The sequence below is a fragment of the Halictus rubicundus genome, chromosome 7 (genome assembly GCF_050948215.1).
Source record: "Halictus rubicundus isolate RS-2024b chromosome 7, iyHalRubi1_principal, whole genome shotgun sequence".
Lineage (NCBI taxonomy): Eukaryota > Metazoa > Arthropoda > Insecta > Hymenoptera > Halictidae > Halictus > Halictus rubicundus.
The window spans coordinates 4164459-4174436 of record NC_135155.1 but is presented as its reverse complement, the minus strand read 5'-3'; the positions used below and the strand labels follow the sequence as shown (position 1 = coordinate 4174436).

Below are 9978 nucleotides of genomic sequence, written 5' to 3'. Positions count from 1 at the left end.
TCAAATTTGGAAGGATCTTTGTACATACAATAACGAAAAGGACAATGCCTTCGAAATCATTTACTAATCAACGCTGAAAGTACCAAAAGATCAAGCGACTCGTTTTTATTTAGTAAAATTCAACGCGACATTTATTGTATGATGCGCACGAATACATAAGCTTATTTAATAATTCCCAACAAACGTACCTTTATCGTTTTAGTAATTCTAAAATAAAAAACCTGAATTGGGATATCGTGATCCCTCTTCCAGTACTAGTATTAGGTAGAACAAAAATTAAAACATTAATGTTCAGTACTTATTTTTAATTATTTACACTTTTTCGATATTTCTTATATCATATTACTAGTCGACACGGAAATTCGATTAGTTAATCAAACGTAACAGTAAAGTAAGAACAGTTTTTGTAAAAACTGTATTCAAAATTAATCGGAATGCTTCTATTGTGAGATACATAGAAAACTAATATAAATAGTTGTTCATCAATCTGTATGTCGTTTAAATTGTTCTTCAGCCTATAATTTAGCAGCATAATATTGATCTATTGTGCATTCTCTATGTATATAAAGTATGTAATACTGACTATCTTATGAATCATATTCACTTATCTTGTAATACATTCTTCTACAGATAGTGTTTATGACAGCTTAGCGCAACAGTACAAACTTGAACAGTATAAACCGACTGCAATTACTTGTTTAACAGTTGTTTTGATACAATATACCATCATTGATTGATGGAGAAGTTAATGGAACAAAAATACACGCAGCATTATTTTATATAATTCCTTTTATTTGTTTATTCGTCACCACGTATTGCTCTATACTTTGCCAATTCGTGTGGAAATACTCTGGTCAATTCTACTAACATGTTTGCCTTAAATTTCCTATAAGCATCAATTTTTCCTTTCACTTGTTCATTTTTAGTTAATGCTTTTTCTATGCAATCTTTTGTGTATAGTTGCGGGTTTCTGCCCTGATCTATGTAACTGAAATTAAATACAAACAATTAGATTTTTAATTTTAATACTTGCTTATAGGATTTCTAATTCAATTGATCTAACTGTATATACTTACTCGAAAACTTCCAATGGTACATGAACATCTTGAACTTGAGATTTAAGTTTATCTATTTCTTGTAAGCCGTTTACTAAAAGTTGACTAGAAAAAAAATAATATGACAATAAGATATTATTTTTATTTGATTATATTATCTAATTTGTTTAGTCTATGTAAATTCAATAGAATGAAAAAAATTACATGTTATGAATTCCTCCCTCTGTCTTATATTACAATATACGTTTCTAAAAACTTTGAAATTATTGGTTATTAAGAAAAATATTTTTTTCTTGTATCTGACTGGATAAATAGATGGCTGTACTTGTAATTGTTTGTTTAAACAGGCACTGGATTTGAAGAGAAGTTGAAATGCAACAAAATTAAAACATTATCTATTGCGAAGTAGATATGGTTAGTGTAACACCAAAAATGATTGCTCAACAAAATACAAGCACCAAAACAAGTTTCAGCTAAGTAATTGTTATTTAGCAAAATAGTATTCAACAATTCTTATTACAGAAACAATTCAGAACAAAATGAAGCCTGCATAGCACGATAAAAGAAACCGCTGTTATATTTAACGTTTAATTTTAACTATGTTATTAAAATGTAATAAACAAACTCTTAATGCAATATACTATACTTTGAATCATTCAAAAATAAATTAAAGTTAGTGTTATATATTTTTAATAAAGTTAATTAAAAAACGTGTTAGGAAGGTTATGTATACCGTAATTTGGTGTAAAAATAAAAGTTAAATATATAATATATGGAATAAAGGAAGTATTTATATTCAAAGTGCATACACGACAAATGTCATTCTAAAAAAAGCAGTTTGACGCTGTATCAGCAATGTCTTTTATACACATGTAATAATTAAAAGTAATAATATTTAATACGTACATTTTCTGATTTAATACATTTTGTCCTTGAGGCTGAAAATCGCTCACTATAATACGTATCTGCCTTACATTTTCGATAAATAACTCCAATTGTGTTTCCAAATTTTCTAGTGCAGACGCCATGTTTTATCATTCATGATGCGCAACGCTACAGCACTGTACTTCCTCTTTGTATTCGTGTACACACACACAGTACACTGTACACCTACACACCTGTGCACACCTATGTTACCGGGAGTGTAGAGAGTATTGTAGAAGGGGTAATGCATATATGTGCACACTTGCGCCATGCAAAAAACCAATCACATGGGAATGTAATTCCAAGCAGTATCATACTGCCAGTATGTTGTTAGATACCGATGATAAAAGTTTCTTTAACCTCATGCTAACGAATGAACTTGGATAATAATCTTCAGAGCTATACAGTATTCTAATTTTGTTAATAATATGGCTCTGAATCACGTAGTTGTAGGCAAGTTTGTTTTTAAATACTATGAAAATCTTATGAATTATTAGGTTATGTCACAGATACAATACGATTATATAATTGCCTCAGGTGGTGGTACAGGTTTCGTTGGAACCCATATAATAAATTCACTATCTCGAAAAGGTGTTAAATGTACATCTGTTTCTCGAATGCCTGGTCCTAATCGAATGTCATGGGTAAGGTAAAGTGTGCGATGTAATTGTACATCGAATGATTAATAGTACCAATACATAATATATAAAATCCATAGCATGACGTAGAATCTTATGGTTTACCTGAAAATACGTCAGCTGTAATCAATGTTGCGGGTCAAAATGTACTTGATCCTATGCAACGATGGTCAGAAGGGTTTAAGCAAAATGTTGTAAACAGCCGTGTACAGACAACAAAATCTTTGGCTAACGCGATATTAAATACTAAAGCCAATGTGTTTGTAACCATTTCTGGAGTAGCTTACTATAAACCTGATGACAATATTGAATATACAGAAGAAAACAAGTGTGAAAAGTATGACTTTTTATCGGGTAAATTCTGTACATTACGCCTAATTCACCTAAAATATTCTATTGATTATATTAGTTTTATGTAGTCATCTCGTGTGTTAGACCTTTGCCATAAATGGGAAGCAGCCGCACAATTTCCAGCAGATAGTACAATTAGACAAGTTACAATTAGATCTGGTGTTGTATTAGGAAGAGATGGTGGTATGATTAAACAGATCTATCTACCATTTTGTCTTGGTTTGGGTGGTCCAATCGGTAATGGAAATCAATGTATGCCTTGGATACACGTAACAGATTTAGTGAATATGTTTATCCTTTCACTCGAGAATGAGAATATACATGGTATATTGAATGGAGTTGCTCCACAGGTGATTAACTTAAACCTAAGTGAAATCAAACTTATGCAAATCAGCTTACTTTAAGAATATTGTTGACAGATTGTGACAAACAAAGAATTCACAAAGGTATTTGCATCAACAATGTGGAGACCTGCAATTTTTCCTGTTCCAAGCATTGTTTTGAACATCCTATTAAACAAAGAACGCGCAAAAGTCAGTAATAGAGAACCTATGAAATTATTCAATATTGCTTCTGAAAATTATACCAGCTCCTTTTCAGATTATGCTGGAGGGGCAAAAAGTTGTACCAAAACGTGTCAAAGAGTTAGGATTTCGATATCAGTATCCAGATATAAAATCTGCATGTGCAGAAATACTTGGTAAAAATAAATAACTTATTTCGAAGTGAATAGATACTTAAGTTAGTTTACTACAGTTGAGATTGAATAGTTGTATATATATATATATTTATAAAATATAATTACATACTTCCAAATGTGTTCACACATACAAGCAGCATATGAACATTTTAAGTGATTAAAAGAAATCATAGACATAATTCTAACTTGTGTATGAAAATATGTACCGAGAAAACCTCTACCTTTTTCTGCATACAGGTTATGTTACGTTACTAACAACATTTTGTTTTGTCCAAGAATTGATAAAATTTCAATATAATTTCTTAAATAACCCGACTTACAGGGTTGTACAAAAAATAATTTATTTTTTTTCTAAGACTCTGAAGTTCTTTCCATGTAAAACCCTGCATGCTCAATGAAATTGTTTTCCCATTCTTACAAAGTATAAAAAGACCCATTTCAATGGAAATTCCAACATATTGGACATCGCTAAGTTTCATCACAATGCATAAGCTCCGTCTTGTATTCAAACATAATTTGTCTATCCAAGTGTACTTTTTAATAACAGCATTATTCTTATCCTTATCTAATAACAAATCTTGACATTCTCCAAATACATCCAAACAGAACATTATCTGTCCCAAAAATAAGATAATCCGATAAAACAAGTTTTTTGTTAGAGGCAAACACATCTCAATGAAAATAACTGCTGACACTAAAAATAAGGAGCAAACAGCATTTTCAAATCTCTATATGCATACATAGTTTACAGATAATCGGGTACACTAGAAAAAATATTGAATTGAAATTTTCTTATGCTCATGTTTAATTATAACTTACGACTGAACAACGATAATACGATAAATCCTGGTTTGCGAGAAACATGAATTTTTCGTTCATTTAAACTTATGATTCGAGGTTTTGTAGATATAATCATGTTGCAACGTTCAAATTTTTTACGTTTATACTTGAGTTGTAATTAGAAAGTTACATGTCACAAAAATAAAATGAATTTCGATGATTTCGCGGCAAGAGGAACTTTGAAACTGTTTCTCAATTGTTACTCGCAGGATATCGTTATCTCGAAGTAAAAATAAACGCGAATGGTCATAGCTCTTTTCATAGAACGATACGGAAAAGATTAAAATTATACACGTGTTCATCTTGTCACCAGTAAAACGAATCCGAAAGAAATAAAAACAAGAAAATAATGGGCAACGGGAAATTAGTGTATGTATACACGTATTAAGATTATGTACATCTAATTGTAAGTATGTACACAAAACGGAAAATACTAAGAGTATAAACGCACATGCAAGACATATGTACATATGTATACATCAACAAGGAATCGAACATACAGTTGCAACATGGCGCGTGCTATAAGAACAGCTGTTATTGTTTACAGACGAACATTTTCTATAGAGTATACAAGTTGAGACTGATGAAATATTTTTGCGCGTCGAGCGTCTCGTGTGCGTAAATTTCTTCGTAAAGGGTTAGGATAAAGTGAAATGTGTTTCGTGAGAAATATGAAAGCAGAAATTGCTACGATGACGAATGAGTTTGAACGGTAAAAGAGCCCGTCTGTAGAGTGGTGGCAGTGGCAGCGGCGTTGAAACAGTGGTGGAAATGATACTGTAGGTATTCAAGGGAAAGATGGTCTAAAGAAATTCTTAATGGAAGAATTAATCAGATTCGTGGATACGCTATCGATGATAATCATCGGGCGACTACAAATTCACCTTTTTTGGAGTATTTTCCACGAGAAGCGAGAAAATTGAAATACGTTTGTCAAAGCGAGAGAAACTAACAGAGAAGTAAGTTGCCCTAAAAAATCTGAGCAACGCTTATTTCTCAAAGATTTAACATTTCTTTAATTGCCGTACATAAAAATACGAATAAAGTGTTCGAAGAAGTGAGAAATCGTACTCATAAATGTTCATATAATTTCGATATAAATGTATACATGTCGAATATTCTGCTTCCGAAGTTTTTAAAGAGTCTAACAAGTTATACTTCTATGACGTTACTCATCGATCATTTAATTGTATTTTCGAAGTACTGGACTATTTTCTACAACTAAAAGATGACCAAATATCGTTCAGTATCGCAACGGGTCTCCAGTGATAATCATCGTATCTACTACTTTTACGAGGTTAGAATTGATCGACATAATTACATTTTTCTTATTTTCATTTCTATCTGTTGCTTACGTTTGGTATATTAAAGCCGTATATAATTTCTGCTTGTTGTCGTACCGAATTATAATAAATGTGATTCGAATATTACATTTACTATGTTCTATATTATGATAAAAAATGCCATTATACATTATAGAAACAATAATTTTCACTTAGACATCAGTTTGTAACTGTGCCTTTCATTTAAAATGTATTTTTTCTTACGAATTGATGTTTTTATTGAATAGATCATTCTAATTTATATGATTGCGAAAAGCTTGAATGTTACTTATGACATACATTAGATTTCTTACTTTGTTTTTGAAAATTTCTACCTAACAATTCTCTCATGGTTTCTTATTAACATAATGTTTAAATCTTGTTGTATAGGAATCACCATGAATGCCAGAACTCAATTGTTCGAATTAAGCATGGAGGGCAGACAAGTGGACGAAGCAGTAGCAAGTATCTTTCACAGTGTTCTTTTCCATCGAAGTCTTGGGAAATTTAAGTACAAACAAGAAGGCAGCTATTCAGTTGGCACAGTAGGATACCAAGATGTCGACTGTGACTTTATTGATTTTACTTATGTTTGTTGTTCCTCGGTACATCTGGATCAAACATTGAAACGTGAAATATCAGGGTTTTCAGAAGCTTTACGTTCCACCGATAGCCCAGGTTCTGGCCAAATATCCCTGGAATTCTTTCAAAAGAAGAAAAATCGTTGGCCGTTTCAACCGGAATGCATACCGTGGGAAGTGTGGACTGTACGTTTGGAACTTATAAAATTAGCAACAGAACATGAAAGGCAAATATGCAGGGAAAAAGTTGGTGATCTGTTAACTGACAAGATTCTTTACATAACAGAAGTAATGAACCGACACGACTATCTTCCTAAAATGCCGAATCAAGCTGAATTGGATCTGATCTTCGATACATCATATCCAGACATACAACCTTATCTGTTTAAATTATCCTTCACAACGTCTAGTCCGTCGAGTACAACAATGGGTAATACAATGAAAAAATTGATCAAAGAGACATTATCTATTTAGTTGTAACAGTTTGCGAAGACTCATTAGCGCAATGCGTCTACAACGCGAATCATAATATTTTAAATAAAGAAGATTAACAGTCAGTGTTTAATTAACTGAAGAATTTTAGTTTTTTCTCGCCGAATCAAATCGATTCGTTTTACGTTTTCGCATAAAACCGACTCGTATTCGTTTCTCTAATTCTGCCACGATTATTAGCCGAAGATTGGAGATTAGAAATTAGTTATTAGTAAATTAGAAGCACAGAGAGTCGCATAGTTCTCGTGCATGTTTTAATTACGCCATTTTCGACGTATGTCCGTGTCAGTTCTATACTGGCAATACACGTCAAAAAGAGAACTTACAGAATAATACTTGAAATAATTACGATTGCTTGGATCTGAAAAGTTCGTGTATTCGACAATTACGCCTTTCTAGATTCGTTTTGCTCTGCGTAGGCGATTTGTTAAGTTAGCTTCTACTAATCGATTAAATAGTGAATGTTTTTCTATTGCTTTGGGAATTCAAACTTTTTCGTATTTTTATTGGTCCTAGGAGCGCAAGAATTAACTATAAATTTCGTGTTTCTACGTTATCAACGTAACGTAATCTCAGAGATGGTTGTCCTTCTTACTTCTCGAAAAGTTTCGTTCCAATTATAAAAGAGTGTTATTTGTATGTACATATAGCAATGTATGTATGCTGTTCGTTTTGAAAAGAAAAATTCGACCAGCTATAAATTTATTTTGGTGGACGAAATTTTATTTGTTACACTATATTATGTTTGAACGATTACTGCGTTACACCAGATATTGTTGGTCCTTGAAAATGAAACTAGAATCTGCATATACATGTAAGAAAGGCATTGCGTTTTATCGGGATTGTGACATATCGGTCGGAAGAAAAAATTTAAACAAGAATGTTATCCACTTCGTAGATAGTCCAGTAATTAAATGGCTGTTGTAGATTACGAACAGTCGATAATTACAAATTTGGAACACGCGTATCGTTTGCGATTAATAAATATAAATAAAGCAAAGAGAAGAGAAGAGTTTTCCATCGTTAAATCGTAATACATCGTTTCGTATTGAACTTAATTATTAAATATTACAATATTTCACGCGTTAAACAATGGAGTAAGCAATCGAGTAACAATGGCAAACGACAATGTATGGTTTCGGGACAATGTTGCGAGAAATTTGAAATCGTGGCATTCAAAACATTACGAATTACTCGCACGAACACATTCGTAGTAGTGTACATGGAGTTTTCGAAAGTTTCATGCCTTCGTATCAAATTTTTACAATAGAAAAGAAAACCGTTAGAATATAGTAAATAAACTGTATAATAACTTGTATTGAGTGAAAGCGGCGACGCTGTTTGTTCATTAATTCGACGCATACCTTAGTGACTTTGCGAACTACGTAGCGAATGAAAGTACGAGAGTAAACGAATCGAGAGAGAGAGAGAGAGAGAGAGAGAGAGAGAGAGAGAGAGAGAGAGAGAGAAAGAAAGAAAGAAAGAAATAGAACTCGAAGAGGAAAGATTTGTTAACGCGGCAAGAGATTTTTGAACAAGTTTGACACGTGGTATGCGGTAGTGTTGTAAATATAGAAAAGGAACATTTGAAAAATTTCGATCATCACGAAAGAAATTTCTACTTCGAGACCTGCTTTTTCCTTTTCATCAGACTAGAATAATTATCGAAATTCGAAACGAAACGTGTTTTCGTTCGTGTGTTTGCGTTTACTATAACGTTTTCTCAGCAGTCTGTCTAATTGTTCGTTCGTACGCCTCTAAATTGGTCGGTAACGTTCGCTTCGCGTCGCTTCGAATCGAACCGCGGATGATTGTAAACGCGTAAGCTCCCAAGGCAAAGCGATTCACACGCCAATAAATTGATCCCGGGCCCGCACGCAATTGTATGTATACCCTACTTTGAAAATACGAGGTCGGTGCGTTATTGCGAATCACAAGAGAAGCACAATTCCGTTCGAGACAAAAACGTCCCGAGCATTGCCGTCGTTATAATAGGAGTGCAAACGGCGATGTTGATCGTGTATCTGGATGCACCCGTGCATCTGGCCGTGGGATAATGATGAAACGCGAGATGCTGATCGAATTCAAAGAAACAGACGCGTCTTTCTGCACGAGTTTGATATTTTTATATGGGCATCGATTTTCCGAATGCTACTGTGTGCAGCGATATGTATACCCATGCGCGTCGAGCGTCGCCTCGATTGTGTTCCAATATTTTTGGCGTATCGTAACGTGTACTGTATACTGTATACTGTATGCTGTGCGGTGTGTACTATTGAAATTTCTGCGAACGCTCCAATTAATTGGTGATCCGGAAGTAACGAGACGCTTCCGTTGACGCGCGTTTCTCGAATTTTGTTAAACAGCTCGGTACTCGTGCACGCGTCCCACGAGATATATCGGGAATATGCGCGCGTAAATATTTATTCGTCCACGTCGGCGCAAAATGCTACAAGTGCATAGAATGGAATTGGAACTATAGAATAAGAGAAGCAATGCGTGCTGGAGGGAAAAAGTGTGCGGTGGGGTAAACGGGAAATTTTAGGGGGGGAGGGGGCGAAAGAACGTGAATGACTGGACGTACACACAGGTGCAATGAACAATTTTACGAAACCGATTGTAGGATAAATGAATAAATATGATAACACGGCGAATGGAAGGAGATGTATGTAATTTAAGTTTCGATTCAACTAACTGTACATATGTTCAAATACGCATACATAAAGGCAGGTACACGAATAAGAAAAAACAAAAATAGTCGGTAACGGACACGCGTAGGTGACAAGGTATTATGTATACATCTAGATAGAGTAGCGACAAAAGTGTTGCTTAGCTGTACCATAAGGTAATGGAAATGCTTTACACTCGATGATTTATCATGAGAACCAGAAAGATAAACGATTTAATAAATTACTGTATTTTACAAGTCTGATTTCTTCCTGAACAGTGCTGACGACGGAAATCACGCCGCACAGTGGGCGAAAATGCCATTTTGGTACTCTAAAATAATAACTTCTAAACCATTAACATCGAGCTTCAAATTGCAACAAAAATCAATTTGAATTTACACGGTGT

The 9978-nt window shown here is 33.7% G+C and overlaps 4 protein-coding genes across 6 annotated transcripts; 2 read left to right on the top strand and 2 right to left on the bottom strand.

Moving 5' to 3' along the window:
* Positions 1-74: 74 nt before the first annotated feature.
* Med10 (mediator complex subunit 10) lies at positions 75-2161 on the bottom strand. Its single transcript, XM_076790863.1, has 3 exons — positions 1962-2161; positions 1077-1160; positions 75-988 (listed from the first exon to the last, which is right to left on the bottom strand). Exons 1-3 carry the CDS (start codon positions 2081-2083, stop codon positions 799-801), a joined length of 396 nt encoding a protein of 131 aa, XP_076646978.1. The 5' UTR covers positions 2084-2161; the 3' UTR covers positions 75-798.
* A 73-nt stretch (positions 2162-2234) lies between these two features.
* LOC143355750 (epimerase family protein SDR39U1) lies at positions 2235-3847 on the top strand. 2 transcript variants are annotated; one of them, XM_076790856.1, is made up of 6 exons: positions 2235-2432; positions 2517-2623; positions 2698-2971; positions 3053-3318; positions 3388-3501; positions 3569-3847. In XM_076790856.1, the coding sequence occupies exons 1-6, from the start codon at positions 2408-2410 to the stop codon at positions 3680-3682; spliced, it is 900 nt and encodes a 299-aa protein (XP_076646971.1). In that variant the 5' UTR covers positions 2235-2407; the 3' UTR covers positions 3683-3847. The 2 variants fall into 2 exon arrangements, with proteins under 2 accessions (XP_076646971.1, XP_076646973.1); XM_076790858.1 differs by lacking the exon at positions 2235-2432 and having other exon boundaries at positions 2517-2628.
* A 94-nt stretch (positions 3848-3941) lies between these two features.
* On the bottom strand, positions 3942-4830 carry LOC143355753 (uncharacterized). Its single transcript, XM_076790862.1, has 2 exons — positions 4488-4830; positions 3942-4362 (listed from the first exon to the last, which is right to left on the bottom strand). The coding sequence occupies exons 1-2, from the start codon at positions 4582-4584 to the stop codon at positions 3971-3973; spliced, it is 489 nt and encodes a 162-aa protein (XP_076646977.1). The 5' UTR covers positions 4585-4830; the 3' UTR covers positions 3942-3970.
* A 195-nt stretch (positions 4831-5025) lies between these two features.
* On the top strand, positions 5026-9829 carry Atg101 (autophagy-related protein 101). 2 transcript variants are annotated; one of them, XM_076790860.1, is made up of 3 exons: positions 5029-5467; positions 5710-5805; positions 6221-9829. In XM_076790860.1, exon 3 carries the CDS (start codon positions 6229-6231, stop codon positions 6883-6885), a length of 657 nt encoding a protein of 218 aa, XP_076646975.1. In that variant the 5' UTR covers positions 5029-5467; positions 5710-5805; positions 6221-6228; the 3' UTR covers positions 6886-9829. The 2 variants fall into 2 exon arrangements, with proteins under 2 accessions (XP_076646976.1, XP_076646975.1); XM_076790861.1 differs by lacking the exon at positions 5710-5805 and having other exon boundaries at positions 5026-5467.
* The last annotated feature ends 149 nt before the right edge of the window (positions 9830-9978 follow it).